This window comes from Coloeus monedula, assembly GCF_965178545.1.
Source record: "Coloeus monedula genome assembly, chromosome: 4".
Lineage (NCBI taxonomy): Eukaryota > Metazoa > Chordata > Aves > Passeriformes > Corvidae > Coloeus > Coloeus monedula.
Window position 1 is genome coordinate 29180940 of NC_138784.1, and position 22760 is coordinate 29203699.

Genomic DNA, 22760 nt, shown 5'->3' on the forward strand with positions numbered 1-22760 from the left:
ACAATTGTTTATGCTTGGAACTGAAAATACAGGCAACAACACTAAATTATTAGGAATTTCTTGAAGAATTTTGTCAGATCTTTAAAATATTGCTTCAAAACAGTATGTTGCTTTAAAGATAAGAAGACAAACTGCCTCAAAATCAATAGTCCTCTCCTCTCCCCTTTCCCTTTCCCTTTCCCTCCCCATTCTAAGCTGATTTATTTTATATAAGTAGTTCTAAATTGTCAAAATAGATAAATTTAGAGGTCAGTTAAACAAGTCATAATTTACTCTTTGAAAGTTAAAAATTATTTTGTCTTCTCTACCTGCGTTGATTAATTTACATTTTGAAGAAGGAAGTGTTGTATTATCAAGTTCAAATTAGGTAATACCTCTCAGCTCTGATAACACAATATATACAATGCCTGTTCTGAGTGCATATATGTAGGTAATTTCATTATCGTGTTTGCCCAGGTTAGATTCTTCTGCTTTATTTCAGGGATACCTAGCTCTTTATAATTTTGTATCAGTTTGATTGGTCATGAACTGAAATGTGGCTTTTATTTGGCAAATAAAAAGCATAGAAAAATGTTCAACAAACAATATACATATGAAAACAATAACATTTTGTTATTTTTCTTTTATGCACCAGGCTGTTTTAAAATAGACTTTTCTGTAAATATGCTCCTGTGTGAAAATTCAGCTGTATATTCTTTATTCAGAGGGAGCAAATTTCAGTTTGCTGCTCAGCAGCAGCAACTTGGACTGTTTGATCTCTATGTGTCTGTATCTGTCTGTCACATTTTGGGAAAAGGGCCATAGCAAATTTAATTTTTATGTTTCTTTGAAAATTTAATTTTCAAATTTTTAAGCTACAATATTAGATCATTGGTACAAGATTCTAAATATTTCAATTAGTACTTCCATAAGTTCTTGAAAAAAACCTTAAACATAAGCAGATACTGGACAGGTAGTTACAATTGTAAACATGTATTTTGTTATTTACCTCACAGAATGTCAGTATAGTTATACATAAAACTTCTTTGTGTAACTATTTCCATTGGATACATACATACAGTAACTGTAGGCAAAAATTACCATAATTGTCCATTTTGTGTGCAGTTATCTGAGTTTCATACTTAATTGTACACAAAATCAGGCTGCAATTGCCTGTTCATCTATATGTCCATGAAATATTGAAAATCTAAAAATAAATTTTAATTAACTTTGCTTGTGATTTGTGGGCATACTAGTGTACATAGGAAAATTGCTTTGCCCAGTCCTATATAAAAGATACCTTAAAAGTCACTAGAGCAAAAAAAGGTTGTCTCAGGTAGTTTGATTGAACATTGCAGCAATGTAGTATTGTGACAGTATGTATTTTTTAATCTGAATTTCTGGTCTGTGTAATAAAGAAGGCCCACATGGTGGTCTGAATAATGCACAATGATTTAAATACTTACTGGTCATCAAGCCATGTCTGCCATTGGAAGCTTCTCTCTTTCCACCTGCATCTTCTCCAGCCTCTGTCTTGCAGTTTAGCAGGAAACACATTCCAGTCTTTCAGATCTTGTGTGGTGTTGCAGACACCCGATGAGTTTAACTGCAACATTGATTTACCTGAATGTATTGATCTGTCTCTTCTGTTTCCCAAGTTCATCTGAGCCATCTTAGATTGCAAGAAGAGATGAAAATGACAGCATTGTTGTTAAAACCACAGAACCAAGAACTGAGTTCTTGGTTACAGAATTAGATGCATCATTACCAAAAAAAAAAGATGTTCTTCCCTTTTCCCTTACCTTTCTAGTTTTTACTGTGCAGCATGGATACTCTTATCCTAGCTAGCTTTTGAGTAGGAGTCCAAAGACTCATTTCTCTGAATCTTTGACTTTCTGTCTTTCAAAAGACAATTGTTTTTTTCTGTTTTCAGTTTTCTGTCCCCTGAACTTTCTTCAGCTGGTTCCTTGAGAAATAGAACTATGGATTCAGATTTGTCACTTCTTCTTTCTTTAGAATTATATCTCTACCCTTTTTTAGTATCTTTCCTGAATTTACATTAATTTTTAATTTTTCTATAACGCATTAGCTTATTGGTTTTGTACTTTTACAGCATTCATAAACTGTCACAACTTTTTGTAAATCATATATCAGAAGAGGCATTCGATGTACATACTTCTAAAATTTATAGAGTCTAGTGTATTTTAAGGCTTTGTAAAGTCTACATATGATATATTAATAATATAGATGGCATATAGAATTCAGAGGGCTTGATAAATTATTTCCTTCCTCTTTGTCTGAAGTTATTTGTCTCTTTGGGATTGCAAGTATACAGACAGAACTGGAAGAGAACAATTAAAAAAGATAATGTTTATTCTCAATATTTATTATTAAGTTTATTGAATAATGTTTTGGGAAGCACTGAGGGGGGCATTGCTTTATAAAGCCAAAACCTGTTCAGTCCACAGCATATGCATACTCATATGCCTTAAAACACATACATACCTCTCCCTGGAGCCCTGAGAAGACAAACTGCTTAAGTGATTTGTTTAGTCTTTCGATAGGTGCTATTTTGTCTTTTTCCGAGTTTTAATTGTTGTCTGCATAGTAACTTTTTATAGTGATACATGAAACTTACCTTGTGCCTGATACATTTTCATTGCACAGTTTTTCTCCATAATTTCAATTCTCTAGTAACAAAGTGCTATGGTACAAAACCAGCAAAAACAGGAAGAAAGACTTCAGTGTCAGAGTATTTCTAAGAGAAGGACTTAATCGTAATTTCAAGAACAGTTGAATCAAAGAAGGTTACGGATTTTGGCATATCATGAGCTACGAGGTTTTGAGGGGCATGTTGAAATGGTTTGGGAGCAGTGTAGACATGTAGGGAGCTCATCTGCTTGAGAGCCACAAGCTGAAGTATTAATGTGTTATTATTAAAATTTCAGTGGAGTAATTTTGAAGCATTTAACATACATTACCATACATTATATTACAAACCTTGTCTCTGTACTGATCTCATGGAGACAATTTATAGAAGCTGAGCGTTTCTATTGTGTGATTAAACATGAATTTCTGAAGCTTTTGGTTTTTTTTTAACAGAACAATGAAAATGAAACAGCACTGCATTGTGCAGCTCAGTATGGTCATTCAGAAGTTGTTGCTGTTCTGCTAGAAGAGCTGACAGACCCCACAATAAGAAACAACAAACTGGAAACACCTCTGGATCTGGCAGCGCTTTATGGACGTCTGCGCGTTGTAAAAATGATCATCAAAGCGTATCCAAACCTGATGAACTGTAATACAAGAAAACACACTCCTTTGCATCTTGCTGCACGTAATGGCCACAAAGCTGTCGTACAGGTGCTTCTGGAGGCTGGAATGGATGTCAGCTGCCAAGTTAGTGTGTAATTCCTTCCTTCCTTCCTTCCTTCCTTCCTTCCTTCCTTCCTTCCTTCCTTCCTGCCTTCCTGCCTTCCTGCCTTCCCGCCTTCCCTTCCCTCCTTCCTCCCTTCCCTCCTTCCTTCCCCCCTTTCCCTTCCTTTATCATTAGACTACTATTTAAATGAAGTAACTTTTTACATTTCTTTCTTTAAAGTAAACTTGCATTTACTTTGTTAGAAATGCTGCAAGGTGATATGTAATACAGCTTTATTTATTACAACTCAAAAGGGGATGTGTTAAAAGGGATAACTCAAGAAAGATACATATCTTCAAAGCTGGGTGCATGTTTTAATGTTGTCTTGAGACATGTAGATACACAAATCATATCAACTGTTCATGTAGGTGTATATAAATATATTTTCTACAGCAGTGGCTGTAAAGATACTAAGCTGATTTTCTAAAGCTATGGCCTTTCGTGGTCACAGCAATCTGAAACAGTTTGACTGAGAGCTCATTTTCCTGTAATTATTCCATTCTAAAGTTACTTAGTAATAACAATTTTGATTTTCTGCATTTCTAAGCGCTTGTTGTATAAATCTAAGAGAAAATTCTATAGCAATACATGCTTGCAGTTACAGACTCCAACCTGTCAGCTGTTTGTTGCGTCTAGTTTTATGCACAGTAACTGATAATGACGTAAAAGGGGTAACTTTAAATAAAATAGACATAGATGGGAAGAGACACAAGGTACAGCAGCAGTACATTTTATATTCAATTCTTTGTACTGGAAGGTGTCCAAGCCTTTTAACTACAGAGGACTGGATTCTGTTATGTGTTCTGAAATGTTACCTCGATCTTATGATTTCTCTTGATTTGATTGATGCCAATGTATTTGTCGTAGTGTGGATTTTATCTTCAGATTTAAAATAACTTTCTTGCTGTCTCTCTTGCTATATAAAATATGCTTGAATTAAGGTTTTTTCAGGTTTAAATCTATTTTCAGATAAAAAAACCAACCAAACGTAATTATATCTACTTTAGAGTCGCATTCAACCATTCTCTACCACTTAGCAGTTGGTTAGAGCCTGGTGATAAAAACACCAAAATTGTGGGTTTGATCCCTGTATGGGCCATTAACTTGCAATTTGGACATCATGATCCCTCTGGGTCACTTCCAACTCAGAAGATTCTGTGAATCTGTGAACAAATCTTGCGAACTTTGCCTAACTTTGATTAATTTTTATATCCATTTTAAGCTTTAGGTGCATTTAATCAAACTCCTTTATACACAAAATTCCCTTTTACATAGAAAGATTGGACCTGGATTCCATGCAGTTTTATTTCTGGATTCTGGAACCATCAAGATCATGTTTATCAACTTTTGAGAAAAAGAATGTGAAGTGGGGAAGAAAGGATAGGTTAAAAAAAAGAAAAAGCAAGAAAGCAAATCAGAAAATATTAATGTATTTTAAGATTAAAAGAGGATATTCTCAAGTGCCTTCCAAAGGAAAATGTGGTAAAATTGTTTTACTACTTTTATTATCTCTTGCATGTTTTGAGTTAATGTTGGTACTTGCTTCAAACTATTTTAAAGTGAAACACTTTTCTGTGATTTGTCTGCTTGTGAGTTTGCCTCCCATCAGGCTTTCAATTTAATTTGATTTTGGTTTTCTTTGCTAGAAAGAAAGATGCTTGCAAAGGTTAATGTAAGCAGCTCATTTTTTATCTGTCCTTTACTATTGCTACATCTTCAGTAATTTAGAAAAGTTTAATGCTACAACAACACAGAACTTTCAAATGCATATTTCTGAATGTACAATTTCTTTTCTATCTCTAGAAAATGAATGAGAAAAAATTCAGAAGGAAACTGATGCCTGAATTGATATTTAAGAAATAGAATAATTGAAGAAAAATAGTCTGTCATGGCAACTTACAAACTGATGGTTACATGAGGGCAAAATATTACACAATGCTTTTATGAAATGTGTTCTTCCTCTTATGTAATTTAGATAATTTTAGCACTACTGTGAATTCTCCTAAGCCATTTTTATCTAGAGTTATACTAAAAAGTTTTTCACTGGTCTTTAAAAAATACAGTGGCTGCATTTTTTTTTTTGGCAAACTTCTTTTCAGAAATGAGATTTTCTTTTAATAATGGTGATCTCTTTGGCATCTACACTAAAATTATAAGGCTTATAATTTTTTTTATTTATTTTTATTCTGATTGCTTTTAAGTAATTTATATTCTTAGATATTTTTTTTGTAGTTATTCAGAGGCAGGGGTTTTTGGGTTTGTGGGGTTTTTTTTCCACTAGTTTATCTTCTTCCTTCTGTTTTTGTCCTACTTGCCATAAGGAAATATAATTTATTTGTTTTCTTACCGGTGTACATATTCTCTATCAATATGTTCCTTTTCATTCAGCATTTTAGCATATTGGTGATTTGGCTCTGTACCTACTATTAACTTATTACTTCAATAGCCTCTGAAAAATTCTGTTGATGATTACTGGCAGCTTATTAAACTAAGGAGAACATAAAATATCAGCCTGTTACTTAAAACTAAACTCAGTTATTTTGTTGTTAATTAAATTGGTCTGCATCACTGATTGGGAAAGAACAATATACAAACCAAAATCTTACATGGTAAATACAATTGTACACATGTTAAATAAATTCAGTTTGTCGCCAGTAAAAACCTCTTGGAACGTTTAGAGATGATTATAGAAGTAGCGTGTCACATATCACTCTGTAATTGTAAAGATGTATTTGTTTAAATAGGAAGTTTACTTTAGCCATCTTATCTTTCTCTTCTGTACTCCCTGAGCACTTTTAATCACAGCAAATATTTGGGCTAATAAAAGACAGCATTTAATTTTTGGTTTAATTAATCACACATTTTACTAATTTCCCAGGTCTATCCAATATCCTTCAATCTGAAATTATTTAGGAGTGGGCAATACACATCTGTTTAATCTCTTTATGCTTTGAAGTTTTCATTTAAATTGAAACATATGAAAAAAACACAGGTTTTGGTTGAGTGATAGATCTTGGGCCCTCAGTAAATTAAGATTCTGCACAGTTCAGTATGTTTCATGTAAACAGTAGTTTAATAATTGTAAGTACCTTAAAATCTTGGGCCCTTCTGCTTATCCAACTTTCATCTATCCCTATTTGTTTTCCCTGTCTGTTCCAATAATGACAGCAATTTCCACTGCTTATCACTGTAGTTCTCCTACAAAAAGCTGTGCCCCTTCATTTTTGCTCTCACTGTATATGGAGGATATTCCGTGAATCAATTTGCAAAGCTACCATTCTGTCCTTCAGATTCTGTCTGAAATCCCTGTCAGAACTGCAGTAAACTGCCTATGAATAGGGACAAGTGACCTAATTACAAGCTCTTGCATATTTGCGTAATTAAAAGAAAATCTGTAATTTTTAAAACCCTTGATGCTTCTCTCTGAGCCTGCAAATTGTATGCCAAGTTGACTTGAGTATTTTGGTGTGCCTGTTGACAATGTCCTCCTGTCCTAGCTTGGTTTATGTGTCCAGCTGTGACATTTTACCTGTATTTAGCAGTAAGCAGAGGCAGGGACCGTTTTATTATACGCTTAGCACAATTTGTGCTCTAGTTCTCTGTATTTCATATACAGAAAACTTATTCCAGAGAATCAATATATTATTCATTGGTGAAAACTCAAGCAGACTTTAGCTCACTTTGTTCATGAAAAATTGCCAGCAGTTTTCATATTAATATGACTGGGAAAGACTTTCCAAATACAATGGTAGTGTTCACTTTGCCAGGAAAATATGATCCAAGGCAATGGAAGTTTCAGGAAGTAAAGCAGTGATCATTGTCTATAAATCTTAAGCTCACTTGCTGTAGTATAAACAAGAAGAATATATTAGTGCACAAGTACACCGTTATAAGGGAAAAAGATCTATTTAAAAGATCTAGCTCATCTTAATATATAGAAATTATTTGCAACTATAGTTTTTAATCCTCCTTTTTATTAGAGTTTTTAATCCTTCTTTTAATTGCAATTTGTGCAAATGCTCTATTGCACGAGGAAAAAAACCTACCTTCAAGTAGTAAGACGTACATTTACAGAGATACATCTACTCAGCCAGTCTAAATTTCTCTTGGCCCTGTTCATCCCGAGGTTCAGCATTTCCTCTAAGTTAAAGCAGAATTTGGTAACTGAACTGTCTGGTAACAAGGACATTTCTGCCTTCTGGGTAGTTTTTGGGTCAAGGGATCTGATTCACTTGTTAGTTATTCACTATTACTATGAAAACCTGCCTAGGGCTTTTAAGATTTCTGTCAGCATTCGTCTCCATGACATCTTATGCAGGATTACGGATCTGCATCTTACAACTGTGCTTTCAACCTCCATATTCTCAGGTTGATTTTAGCTCAGTTTCATGGTAATATTTCCCCTCTTGTTCAGAAAATCACCTTTATAGTGTACCAATCCTGGCACTGTTGATATGGTGTGCCTTTTAAATTCCTCTTTTGAGCAAACTGTTCATAGTATATGTCTCATTTCCAGGATATGACATTCATTAGTATTGTCTGATAGCTCAGAGTTATAACGCATAGGCTGCCCTAAAATGCAGGGCAGTGTGGAATGTCTGTAAAGCATCTTAGGATCGTGTTCTGATATGACAGGAAATATCATGGTAGAATAGACTAAGAAGCAAGAAAGTATATAAGGAAAAAAAATGACATTTAACTTAACTCTCCCGACTCTACAAATTACATACGTAAAAGTGGCTTAAGTTCCTCTATGCCCTTTTTGCATAGCAGAACTGTCTTCTGGCTCTCAAGTTGACCCCAGATAGATTCTTTTGCCTTACACATCTGCAGGAAGTTTCTCTTCTCATGTTAGTTTTCATTCATTTTCTTACAAGATGTGTGCTTTCATCAAGGAAAAATATGACTTACCTTTCTTCCAGTGGGGAGTTTTGATCAACAGAAAGGACTGCTGCAAGTGTCAGTGATCGTATTCCACCCTTTAACTGAGTCATCTGAGGATAGATCCTATTCCTTGTCCTCAAAGCTGTTGATTCAGTATGCTGGAACATTGATCTTTCTCAGTCTCAGATCGTAGTACAGCAATGGATTTTAGAAAGTTGTTGTCAGTATAGTTATCCATTTTTTCCATTAAACAAGGTTCCTTACTAGTACAGAATTACCTCTGCAATTTTAGTCAAGGTGCAACTGGTTTCCATCTCTGCAGTTCAATCTCTTAGAAATAAAATTTAGTGCTCTGGCTTCCTCTAACAATTGAACCTCTGTGGATTTCATTGTTGGTGTATACATCACTAATTCCTATCCCTGACAGAATCAGAGCATGGTTGATTTTGGACAGGAACTCTGGAGGTCATGTGGTCCAACTCGCCCTTTTCAAGCAGAATCCCATGGAATAAGTTGCCCAGGACTGTGTCCAAACAATTTCTGAATATCTTCAAGGACTGAGACCCTACAACTTCCCTGGACAACCTGTACCAGGGCTCAGTTGCTCTGCAAAGCAGAAAAAAAAAAGTTTTCTTATGTTCAAACAGAACCTACTGTGTTTCAGTTTTTCCCCATTATCTCTTTTGTCACTGGCTTAGACTTCTTTATACCCTCCCTTCAGATATTTGTACACATTGATGAGATCCTCTGTAAGCCTTCATTTGTCTAGGCTAAACTGTCCCAGCTCTCTCTGCCTTTCCTCATAGAAGAGATGCTCGTGTCTCTTAACAATTTTAGTGTCTCTCTCTAGTAGCTCTGTCTCCATCTTGTGCAGGGGAGCCCAGAACTGAACAGAGCGTTTCAGGTGTGGACCAACCAGTAGTGAACAGAAGGGGAGGTCACCTCCCTTGACCTGTCAACACTCCTCCTCGACGACAGAGAACTCTATCTTAACAGTACCAGGTCCACCCAGTAGTCTTGAGGTTTATTCATGTCAGTAAGTGATCGATCCAAAGGAAATGCCATATGACACAAAGAGGATAATAGGCTTTTTTCAAGATTGCTGATGTCAAGCCTCTTTCAGTAATCAGAACTATAATGATCGGTGACATTTCTGAGAAATGTCTGAGCTGCACATTAATCTCTGTGTGTATCTTTGTGGTTGCACTGTCATTGCAGAGTTATCCCACGTTGAAGTCAATTGAACTAACTGGAAATATCCTGAAGATACTATTTGAGTAAAGGATTCTGAAACCATCTCTAAGTAAATCTGAATATTTAGTCTTCTTCTTCCAAATAAACCTGTGAATGTTCAACTGGATTGCTTCTGAAAATGGAAATATTAGAAATTGCTTTGAGATATGTGTTTCATATGTATACTCTCTTACTGACTTCCTCTGCTCTCTGTTCTACTGTTAGTGGAAGTGGTGGGCAGGATGTAGATGTCACTGGGCATGCTCTACTTTGTACCTCCATGTACTAAGCATTGGTAGGACATATGTACACTTACAGTGTGCTCACATCCTATCTCGGGATCTCTGATTACCTCTAAATATCCTGTCATTGCATTGCTGTAACTCTGATGCATTCTGACACAACTAATTAATAATGAATTACTCTTTTATTTCAGAATTGGGTTTTTTGTGTGTGTATCTTTAAGGTCTTTCTACCATAGCATGTATGACTTGGATAAAGTATAGAAAAAACAAATTCAAGAAGTAAAGCCATTAACATTTGCCAGAAATAAATTTCAAAATCTAATTTACTGTCAAAAAAACAGGAGGTAAGTCAGATATTCAGTGAGATCTAGTAATGCTCTAGCTAATGCTAATGCTATTGGATGGAAAGTTATTCTGTTCACATTTTTCATTAACAGCAGTATAAAATACTAAGAAAAGTAGCTTGTTAAGAGAGGTAGTGTGTTTCTCAGTACTGTAAATTTTATTTGAGCAGAAGTCTACTCACAAAGAATTTTGTGTAAAAAAAATCTGCAAAATCAAGTTCACAGACATATAAGGTAGAATTTAAATGACATAAGCATAGGCATCTAAAGCTGTTGGGGGTGCCTTAGGATATCTGAGTCATCTGTATGGGGCAGATGTGAGGTAGATCAAATGTGAACATCAACTGGACCAGCAGCTGGATCATCAGCTGGAGACCAGGATATCCTAGGGCATCTCTCACCACATAACTGAATTGACCTTCTAGGGTGTGATCTCGTTTCACATTAAAACATCTCATTGTAGATGTCCACATTTAAACTGTCTGACTCTGCTTGAAGAGCTGTGTTCCACTGATGATGTTGACTAGATTTTCTCTGCCTATAATAGGAGTCTAGAAATTTTACACAAGTGCAGGCTTGTTAACAGGGAGCTGTTTTACATTCCTAATATATTTTCTGATATGGTTATTAATTTTATAGTAGAACTGACAGCGTTTTTGCTTTTGTCTTGAATAATAAAAAATGGTAGTATTTATTCTTGCCCATTCAGTTTTTTATGTGTAGGTAAAGTAGAGGGGAAAAAAGAAATACTTATTTTCCAAGTGTATTCTTTACAGAAAGATTAATTGCTATCTTAAATGTCACAATATTTCTTTTCTAGACAGAAAAAGGGAGTGCCCTACATGAAGCAGCCCTATTTGGAAAGGTGGAGGTAGTACGCATTTTGCTTGAAACAGGTAAATCTGATTTACAGGAAACACTGAACAAATATACTTAATTTTCCTAATCTGGTGTATGCCTCCTTAAATTTTGGTTATACAAATAACTTTTATCTTTATCAGCCTTTGAAAATCTAATCACATGTACTTCTCATTAAAACAGTGTTCTTTTAGAATAAGAAATTGCTATACACAGAGAACAAAGGTGATGTTCAGACTCAGAAATTCCATATATGACTCAGTGTATGCCACCATATTCTGAGAATAAATGGATTATGAGAACAAAATGGCTACATAAAATTTTGTTATTCACTCTGAAAGGCAGCCAAGAATATTCTTTGATGTAGAGACCAGAAGATTCATGTTCGCATTTATTTCCTTCGGTTAGCTATTCCTAGAAAATACACCATTCTGCTTGCTTCTTCATTTCCTGGATAAACTGAGTGCCTGTGAAGAAGGGGGAGGGCACTGTGTCTCTGAGAATTGCATTTGTCCTGAAAGAAAAGAAGAACAGGGATATAAAGTCCACGCAAACTCCTCTACTACACAGAGGAGTGTAGTAGAGTTTCAGAGTTGTTATAGGTAAATGACTCATCTAGACAACTGTCTTCTCAGATAAGTGGGAAGACCAATGAGAATGAAAATACTTAGAAATAATTTCTTGTAGATCTGTGAACTTCCATTACACCAAGGGATCTCATTGATCTTTATTATCAGTTCTCATTGTGTTACTTCTATATTGCAAAAAAACGTATATGCTAATCACAGGTCTTCATCTGAATCTCAACTAAACTAGTGTATCCCTGATCTCAGCTCTGTTTTCAGAAAAAAAAGGTCCTTCCAAGTTGCTTTTCTGTTTGGATGAAAAAGGAGGCTGAAAGGGATCTTCACCTGCCCGCAAAAAGGCAGGGCCTTTTTATTTCATAAAGAGGAAGGACTGGAGAACATCACACAAACATAGGAAGCCCTTTAGACCACAGAAAAAGCCCACCTATTTTAGATTAATACGTTACAGGCTCTACCAGTATGCAATTGTCAAGACAGTGGAGTAGAACCTTCACCGCGAACTCCTTCAACCCCAAATGCTCTGCACTTCTGCAGCACTCCCCACCTTCTGCCTTTTGTACCTAACAATCCCCTTGTCTCTAGTTCCGCTTCAAAAAGACTCAGAAGATGTTTTAAGTAGCTACTACAAAGGAAAGATGTGAGTTAGTGTGTCTGGCCTCTGAAAGTCAACTGCTGCTGCTAAATAGCCCAGCAATATTTTGGGGGTTTTTTCAGTGAGAAAATTTTTTGTTTCTCACAAAACGAAATTAGGAAACTATCCATTGGGTTAGGAAATAACTGTAATTGCAGCCTTTTCTGGAGAATGCTTTCAGAATGTCCTTATAAATCCTGCTTCCTCTGATTTTCTCTGTTCAGTGTCCTGAGAAGAATTTCACTTTGTTTTAGGACATTTCATACCTTTACTTTTTATGAAAGTACATCTAAACTGAAAAACAACTTGAGCATTCTACCATAAGGCAAACATTTCCAAGACAAAGGTAGAGAGTCACACAGTACCACATGCAACAGGTTCTGATTATGGGCAAGTCTCAAACTTAATTCACAGTTAAAGCCAAAACATTACTTTGTTAGCAGTATGGACAGTCTGTGAGGAAATGCTGTGGCTGTTCATAGTGCCTGTATACTACACATGGGTATTTCAGTCTATTCAGGGCATGAATTTTGAAAATGTTGCCATGAAGTAGAATTTTGTTAACATAAATATAAAAACCTTTTCAGTCTTGCTCCCAAAACTCATACTGGTACTATGGACTAGAAAGTCCCCAGTTAATTAAAGCAGTTTGGAGAGAAATGTAGTAATAATATTCTGAGAATTTCTTGATTTTATAAAATATCCTTTTCAGGATGGCTGTTCCTTAGGAACAATCTGTTAAAATAATCCCAAATTTGGTTACTTTATATCCCCATGATATATAGAAACATAAAAACCATCCATGTCAGCATGTGATTTTTAGGCTACTCAAGCTTTAAACAGAAATGTATCATGTACTTCAGCTGTAATGCAGTTGTAAAACCACTTGCTTTCAATTTGTCGGGTAGTTGAGTCTGATATACCACATTTATAATCCAAAGCACTTAGGGTTAAATATTCCACCACAGATCCCTTTCTTTTTCAGGGATTGATACCAACATAAAGGACAGTTTGGGTAGAACAGTTTTGGATATACTTAAAGAGCATCCATCTCAGCAGTCTCTCCAAATTGCAGCCCTACTTCAAGGTAAGCCATATTCTATTATACATTTGTTAGAGACAATAGAGAAATATGAATGTACATGGTAATTTCTACTCTTTAAATGTTTCATTTTACAAAGGAGCAGTCTTTTGTTTCAAAAAGACAGAAGTCTTGTTTGCTAGTTGAAAGAAAATAAGTTGTCCAATATCTGAATTTCAGAGTAAAACCTTTCTTTTTTGTGGGCCATTGACATTAGCATGGTGTGTCACTTACAGTTAGTCTTTGTACATTCTTCATTACACCATAACATATTGTAATATTTCAATAGCAGTTCCATTAAATTGTAATGATAACCTAAAATTGAAATGCGTCATTTGTTCATAAATAGCAACTAAATGACTGAAAGATGACGACAATTTTTCAAATAATTTCATTATAATTTTCTCATTTTCCATAAATTAAAAAAAAAATAATAAACCAGGCAGTATTTCTTGTTATTACAGGAGAAATAATAAAATTTTTCATTCATACGTTTTTTCTCATTCCCTATCTTACTTTCATGGTGTAAGGTTGATGGAAGTCCATTGTTTACTTCAATCTTTTACTCTAGAAGTGGTAAAACATGAACTAGCACATAATTCAGTGTTAAACTTAATTTCTTCTCTCCTTTGGAATTTGTTCCCTGCATTTTCAGATTAGCTTTTCATTAAGTGCATTTGATAGAGGAGGTCCCTGCAGGTATCAGTGCTGCATCTTCATCAGTATTGATTATTCCCACCTTTAAATAAGCCATTTTAATCAGTTCAATGTTGGTTCTACATATGAACTAGCTCATGCTTCAGACTGATGCATAACTGTATTTTATAAGGACAATTCCTAGAGAAAATGAGGTCACGTGGCCACACTGTGCTGTTTCTTTTCTGAATAACTTCCAAACTTGTTGATGAGCTTCCGTAAAGTTTTCCAGTAAGATGATGGACTAAAGACACAAAGCTCCTATAATGAAACTTTTGCAGGCTTTAGGAGAGGTATTCCTGTAAGGAGGAGATTCATGTTATGCATGAATCTAGTAATTGTTATTTATGTTTAATATATGTTAAATTCATGTTATGAACCAGTTAACAGCTTGCCTTGAGGTCTCCCTCTCTCCCTTCTTCCTATTTTCCTTTGCCTTTTCTCTCACTTCCCTGCTTCCTCCTCCCCTACTTCCACCTACACAGTTCCCTTACATATTCCCCATTTACATGAGGCTTCAAAGTGACTTGATTCAGTTAATGAACTGGTAGAATACAGAATATATATTTATTATACATATAAAATAATAAGAAATAATATTAAAAATTTGCAAATATACTTGTTGTTTTAATTAGCTTGTTTCCAGTGTAATTCAGGTCCCAGAGTTACCTCTGTCCCAGGTAACTGACAGAAATGTGCATCGAAAAGTAGTGAGGAAGATATGTGTGGGGGACAAGGGGCTTTCCTCTGTCAGCAGAAGGGAGTTCCTAATTTGACTCAGACTCAAATTTCAACCTTTATGTCCTCACAGAGCTGCAGCATGAATATAGTACCATGTAGAGGAAAAGAGGGTTAATGTCATACTGGAACTTCTTCAGTGGCAGGAAAAGGGTCAGTCAGAGCTCCCACTTTCTTAGAGATCCAAATCAATCGTCCTTCAGGTATTAATCTAAGATTCATCATAAAGTCCCATCATCAACTAAACTAATTTTAATTTGAGTATCTCTCTTTTGTTCCATTTTCTCCTTAGTGTGATAACCTTGCAGTCTCAACCCCACTGGTGAACATTTTTTTCAAATTACTCTTGCTCTATGAATAAATAAAGCACCCAAACCCCTCTCATGGGTTTCTCATGTTGGTAGATCAGTACCTGCCCTCAGTCTTTACCACACACACAGAGAAAAAGAAATATATTAATTTCAAGGCTTTTTGTTGCTTTGACATGCAATCTTTTTCAAATGTGTGCCTTGGAGTATAAAAATGACTGCTTAGTACTTTCAGCTCTTATTAGTGTGATGAAACTGCCTTGTAATGAGCAGCTGTTTATTTTTGCTCTCTGCCTATAATAAGAAGTGATGTGCAAGGATGAGAAATGGTTACAAAGATGCCATTCTGACTCTTAAGACAACCTGAGGAGCTCCTTCAGAACTCACTTGTGGAACTTTCTTAGATTCTTTTTCATAAGCAAGATGTTCACTGAACCTTTATCCATCAAAGTTTGAACTATAAGCTGAAGCTGAAAAAATCAGGAGTGGCAGGATTCAGTACTAACACTACTGATGGTATGGTTGACCTATCCTCCTCTAAAAAGACAGTTGAGTATACTCTTCACTAAAGTGTGGGTATTTATCCTATTGTAGCTGAAAAATCAGTGAAGCACTGGGATTTTTGGAATCCTGAATGTACTATAATTGAGTTTGACTTCAGTGCATAACAAATTCCATGCAAAGAAAGGGCAATTACTAAAAGAGGTTTAGTGACTTCCAAATACATTCCCGTTAAGGCTGCTGTCTTCAGATGGTTGTCTAGAGCAGCTCACATGTCTCCTTCATGTAGACTTATAGGAAATAAAAATTAAATTAATGGTGTCAGACAATTAACTGGCTAGATTTTGTAATTTTCTTGCTAATTTTGTGCATTATGCAGACATAGTGGCACTAAATTTGTTCTTTCACCTTGTTGCCAGGATAGACTAAGATTTTATCACCAAGCATTCTCATTAATTTTTACTGGTTCACCCTTGCACTGTTATGAGTGTCACTTTACAGTTTACAGTATTAACATAGCATAATATTTGTCCCTGCCACAAAACATTAGCTTTTAAAATATAAAACAAAGGCTGAAAGATGCATATGAACAGGCTGGCAGAAATGGACAAGGAAATAATGTGACTGGTACTACTGGTGGGCCTGATAGGTTCTACACCCCTATATGCAGAGGGATAACAGAGTTCTGAGAAATGTTTAGAAAGAAAATGAGTTGCCTTTGGGGATGTTTATGAGAAACTTCTTTGAAGGAGATAAAAGTAATTTATGTGTTTAGAAGCAGTTCATGGAGGCAGTAACACTAAATCCATTCAGCTGATACTAAACCCAACACGGCTGATATCCACCTGTGGATAAATGCCCTCCCAGAATTTAATATTTGTGGATAGAAATTGTTCTCCCTCTTTTAAAGAATATTTAGAAAATGACTTTTTACGGATTTTAGGTTTAAAGAAACAAAGCCTTTTGCCCGTGAGGTTTTAGATGTGATCCTAGTATTTTTGTGGTCCTTATTTTACATCTTTTCTCACTATCCTGAGAAAAGACAAGTGGAAGTTTCTGCAAAAATATTTTTTTTCTGTTTGAAAAGTCTGCCATCTTTTTTGAGAGGTTGGCACATTATCTGATAGAAGGAAAATAAATTAAAGATCACTTTAAAGAGCAACATGGAAAAGGCGGAGTAAGCTAATAGTTATAATTGGAATTCATAGAAACGACAGTTCAGGTTTGAATTCTATGTCTTTTGCATATGTCACATCATTTTCTGTGTCTTCATCAGGTGTGAGTAGCATTGAACTCAAAAATGCTTATTAGGGTTTGGATTCTTAATGTGGTAAGGAAGAAAAAGCTGTATAGGCACTATGTACTCAAAGAGGGGAGAATTAGGATATTGTGCCAAGCAAGGCCAGGCTATTGGATGCATTTCATGAGTGCAGTGAAACAACAATAGTCAGCGCTGAAGCAGTTAACAGTATTGGCACTTAGGGCTTTTATAATTAGGCATTGGAGATACAAGGGATGTCGCCAAGGCTGGTAGGCCTAAAATTAAACCAACCAGCTGTGTTTTAGTTTTAGCACATGTGAACGTGACGCAGGTGCGAGCTATACCGTCTTTCAACTCTTTCTCCACAGCCCACTATGCTCTCTATTAGAATCTTGCTCTTTTACTATTTCTGGAAGCAGAATTCTTGTTATTATGAAACAAAGGAGATACTAGATAAACAGATGAAAAATGCCACAAGCCCCAGGCAGGCACAGTAAACACTGCTGCATAGACAGTATGGAGGGAGGTGCAGTGGAAAACTGTTTCCTCTCTTCTGCTGAAGCTGCTTAGGAACCCAACATTGTACCTGTTACCAAATTATTCATAAATGGAAAATGCAGAAGCAGCTGCAGAACCAGAACTCCTTTCTATTCCTCTCTGCTTAAATAGCTTTGGTGTCACTAGCTCTGGCTTTTTTTTTTTGCTTTTTTTTTTTTCTTTCCTGTATTCTCACTCTCTCTTCTGCTCTTTCTGTGGACAAGTCGATCTTCCATTCCCTTGAGTGCAGGAGGCCAGCCTCACGGAAGAATGGAATAGGTTTTCAGTCAAGTATTTAATTACAGCTGTGTGGGATGAAAATAATTGAGATCTCAATCCCCCTTCATTGTTTATGGGTTTTTTGTTGTTGTTTATGGGGTGTTTTGTTTTGTTTTTCTGGGGACTTCTCAGCTTCTTCTGTAGGCTCTTGTGCAAAAGCTGTAGAGTATTAACTGTGTTCATGAATTAATTTAACTGCTGTTGTTACGACTGAAAGTTTAGCTTCACCCTTACCTATCTCACAATCATAGGAGTACTTCAGTGCTTGTTTCTGTTATCTTCCCTGAACACATGCACAAAAACATCTACTGATTTGAGCTTTTTCTGGGATTTAGTTAAACTTTAATCATTTAGAAATTGTCCTCTGAAATTTAGGAGACTGAAGTGAACCAGCCTCCATCTCAGCTCATCTGTTATCTTGACACACCTGACAATAGTAATTACCAGTCAGTTTTCTGCTAATGCTGGTCCTGTAAAGAGAAGAGGAATTGGGTCATGAAGCCTCATGGGCTCCTTCCCATGGGAGCAAGTGAGCTGTTTTGGGAAGAGCTTTTTCAGAGCTTCCAGGCTGGGGCAGGAGTAAGTGGAGTTGTAGGATCCTCAGACAGGTTCTGGAAGAGTCTTAGGGAGGGCAGAGGGTTTTCTGAAGATTGCTGCCCTTCAGGAAGATGTGGCGTGAAGGAGGTGTAAGCTCCCCCCTCCAGGGACGTTGGCTGTGGAGAGGAGTGGTTTCTATGTGTTCTATTTCTCTGATCTAGATACTTGGAGAGCCTTCTGTTTTAAAAAGTGAGTATTCTGATCAAATTTGGCTTTTTTGGTTTTTCTAGAGTGTTAAAGAGCCTTTTGGTCTCCTTGGGGAAAAATTGTTCTAGGAAGCACTCTATATGAATCTACCCCATGGCATGGCTGAGGTAGGGTCTAAAAACAAAAGAAAAGAGCTTATACTTCATTTAAAGGAAAAAAAAGTTTTGAAAAAGTTGTTTGGGTTTTTTATTTTCCATTAAAATAAAAAGTTTTCTGAGGTGAATATAACCATTACTCAAAAAGCCAAGGTTTGTAAATAAAGCAAAAGTCTTAACCCTATCACCTCACTGAGAAATTAGGATCAAAGAAGAGCTGAAGTTAAAGAAAGTTGTGCTTTTACACTCCTTGGAAGTTCAGGAGCAGCTCTATCTGAGCTGGGCCATGCTCTCTTCATGGTGGAGAGGCAGCTGTGTTTCTCTGCTTATGTGTTCAGTCTTTACTGTCTGTTTGGCTTTGGCCTAGTTGGTGTTACAGAAACTGAGAAAGCTTGAGTTCCAGCTGTTTGAACTTTCCAGAGCTTGTTCCCTCCTTGGTTTATGTTCCCCACTCTTGTTATATCCACTGCTGTGTGGCCATTTTTATGGTATTACCTTTTGTGCACGTGACCCTATTTCAGTTGAGTGGGGCTTTGATAAAATCTGGTAACTATAGGAAAGAATCCTACTAAAAAAGTTTTTTTAGCTCTTAGTATTAATCCTCACTGAGCTGTAGGGTCCATTTTGGGTAAAGTAAAGTAGTATTTACTTTTACAGAGATAAAATAGTCCATTCTTCCCATTATGAATGTAACAGATTGTGTCCTAAACAGCCTTTACTCTCCCCTATTGTAGGAATGATGGGTTTTCTTCTAACGTTGTGTGAAACCACAGATGGGGAAACTCTTCTGGTATTGGAGTGGTATAATTCACTAAGCTTAGCTTTTTCTGAATTACATTTTTGCTTTGAGAAAAATGATACAGAGGAGTCTCTCAAGCACCCAGCAGTCAGTAAGTTTGGGCAGGGTTTGAAGATGAATTCCTAGCCAGCTGCAGGTGAATAGAACTCAGGTGCTGCTGAAAGCATCCAGTGCTTTTGTGTGTTTTTTCTTTGGCTCTTGATAGAGATCACCTGTTTTGTGTTTCTTTCTTTGACAATATTATGGGTAAATATACATCTACCTAGACTATAAGCCTCTTGCAGCTGAGGCCCTGTCTTTGTCTTGTATGCATCTGGTAGAATTTTCAATAATATGAAACCAAGTTAGGAGTAGAAGTCCCACAGAAGCCCAAAGTTTCAAGGGTACTCACAGCATTGGCACACTGCCAGCCTGTTGTAAACCTCTTGTACCATACCTTGTGTGAGCCACTTGTAAGGGTTTTCTGGAAGGAACTCTGCATTTTTTAAAGTATTTAAGACTTATGCTGAACTTGGGATTTCTTCCTCAGAACTAGCCTCCAGCAGGTAAGTGCATTGGTCTGGAAGTGGGGCCTGACAAAGAATAAAAATAGAGAAATATTTTAAAACCCATCTTGTATGGTTATGTGACAGCAAGGTTGGAGTTCTTCAGAATATTCCCTTTATTTGCTTTCTAATCATAGCTGTATTGATCTAGTAATTGTAGCATTCACCTGATAGAATTACATTTCCTTTTGGACAGTTGCATAATTACCAAGCAAACATTTTTTGGACATTACTTCCTTTTTTCTTTTAATTTTCTTTGGGTCTGGCTTCCTTTTTATCTCTCCTCCGTCTTGCACGTTAGCTTGATAAATACCATAGCTGACAGAGCTGGAAAACATTCCAGTGCATTTTGTCATGGTACTAGTTTTCTCATAGTCTCTTACAGCTCATCTTTGCTTTCAGACCCACACACATACACACAAACACAAAATAAAGTACCCATTTTCATATAAAGAAATTTATGACAGATTATGCCAGGGACCATTGCCAGCCATCAAATTTAATATATGGCACTTTCAAATCATACAATTAAAAAAAAATACCCCAACAATCTGCAAAGCATTTTCAAACTGCATGCTGTTCTATGCCATTTCCAATTTCAATTTCTCCGATGTCTATTTTATCACAGATTGTATTTGGGTTTTGGGATTTGTTATTTAATGATGAGTAACAGCAAACTAAACAAGTGCATGGTAGACTGTAGAAATTAAATGAGGGAGATTTCACTTCCCAGAAACTCCTTAGTGCTTCAGTGTGACATTTATGGAAGTTATTCTACTTTGCTGCTGTGTGTGGTGCAACATGTGCTATTGTGGTTACCGTCGGGATCAGAATGAAATTATTTAAGCAACTTCAGAAACTCAAGAAAATGCAGATGCAGAATAACTGCCAGAATTGAGAACCAGTCACTCTGCTGGAAAAAAAAAGGTGCCACTATTGCATAAATCAATTTCTTATTTATTATTGCACTGCAATTCATTAAGGTTTTAGTCTTCCATTGAGGTAGCTTGTGTAGAAAAGCACATGAAAGTAATGTAGGTATTTATATGAAAAGAACAGTAATGAAATTGAAGTTTAGCACATGCATTATTTCATGGTTTTCTGTCTTTGTAAACGTTGTGAACATGGGGCAAGGGAAGTTTTAAGGGGAAAACCCAGAAATTTTAGCACATTGCTTTTGAGACTGCTGTTTTTAACTAAATTTTCAAGTTTGCTTTTTTTTCTCATGTATTATATCTGTGCTGCAAGCAGAACATTTGGTTTTCTTAGCAATATTAGTGTTTGTATGTATTGTGAACATCCTGAATATCTTCACTAAAAACTCTCCACAAACTTACAATAAAAGTCTCTTTTAACTGTAATAATATAATGGAACAGTTACATTGATATTTCAAGGAGACAAGAAAAACACAGGATAGTCTGAACTCATTACCCTTACAACGAAATTTCTGTAGCCATTTCCACAGATTAGAGGACTGGCCATTATAGTGTTTTACAGTACTTTCAACAAATGATTGCCTGGCAGCAATGTTTATGAATAATTACAGGCTGGTAATACGAAAAATTGAAAAGGCTTTTATGTAAAATGAAGTAGCAAATATACTTTTGATTGAAATAAACCTCCTTAATTCAGTCTTTTAAGTATATGTGTATCTTTAACTTGCAGAATATATGGAAACAGGAAATGCAAGTATTTCAGAGGAACGCCCACTGGAATGTGCAGAACATCAGTCTTGCGTTTTGTCCCCAGAAGTTCCTCCGTCTCCAAAGGCTAAAAGTAAATACATGTACTCTGTGAATGCAAAAGCTGCACTGAATTTCTCTTTATTATTAACATTCATACAAACTTACAAAGTGGAAAAAAAAGATTAAGAAAGTTATTGATATCAAGTAGGTTTTTTTCTACCATGAATTACCTATCTTGACTACGTACACTGTAATCCATGTCATATAGAAAAGCAAGGAACTGTTTTTTCAGAAAGGACAAGTCATGGATTACAATGTACTACATTGTTTGATCTTAAATATTTTTAATTCAGCTGACCTTATCCATTTCATAATCAAGGAAAACAAAAAATTCTAAATATGTTGAAATACTCTGCAGGCATTGTTCACATTCGGCTTAAAAATTGAATTTACCTCATCTTTCTCAATGAGTGCATCTACCAGTTGTTTTACATTTTGGAAGCCTCTTTCACAGGTCACAAGTGTACTGCTCTTCCATTCATCTTCTAACACAGCTTTCATACATTGTGGCAGTCACTGTTGTGTGTGTGTGCTTTCATTTTATGTTCTTTCACCATTTACACACCACAGCCACTAAAACAGGGCCTTTCCTGAGTGTGGTGTCATCCTACTCTTTCATGAAAATCATCCTCCTGTAGAACCAAACCTGACTTCTGCCTTCAGTAATCATCCAGACTGAATGTAATTGACTGCTGGCAAATAACTAAGCCTGTCCTTGGTTTTGTTCTGTGAGTTGTGGTGTTACTTTGGTCAGTAGTGGTTTCTTGTGGTTTTGGTTTGGTTTTTTTGTTTTTTTTTTTTAACATGTTCTTTTTTTCTTTAACATGTTCACTGGGAGAGTTTTCATTCATGAGAAAAAAATACTTCCTGATGCATGTCAGATTATGATTGTCATGGTGATAGTGAACAACTGCTATAGTCCCAAGGATGTTTCCCATTGGGGTACTTAATGCATATGTGGTGTGTGAAGATAAATGGTTCCTTTGAGATTAGTGGGATTGTGAAGCCAACTACCATATGCAATAGAAGTGTCTTCCTGAAATTAAGTAGCAAATATTTTTAAAATATGTTTTACTTCTTAACAATAAGGTCATGATCTCACATTCCTTATTTCCTCTTACAAGGTATAAATAATGTAAAATATGCTAGCTCGGTTTTGCTTGTCTGTTGTGTAATCTGATGCTAAAGAAA

The 22760-nt window shown here is 36.0% G+C and overlaps 1 protein-coding gene across 4 annotated transcripts in view; it reads left to right on the forward strand.

Annotated features, from left to right (window-relative positions):
• The window catches only part of ANKS1B (ankyrin repeat and sterile alpha motif domain containing 1B), a gene marked incomplete at both ends in the record, with an annotated part of 412015 nt that overhangs the window by 53142 nt on the left and 336113 nt on the right, over positions 1–22760 (forward strand). For all 4 annotated transcript variants that reach the window (XM_082280940.1, XM_082280941.1, XM_082280943.1 and 1 more), the window contains 4 exons: positions 3082–3378; positions 10924–10999; positions 13165–13266; positions 21490–21600. In XM_082280940.1, the coding sequence (XP_082137066.1) occupies positions 3082–3378; positions 10924–10999; positions 13165–13266; positions 21490–21600 (586 nt within the window). The remainder of the gene's footprint in view (positions 1–3081; positions 3379–10923; positions 11000–13164; positions 13267–21489; positions 21601–22760) is intronic.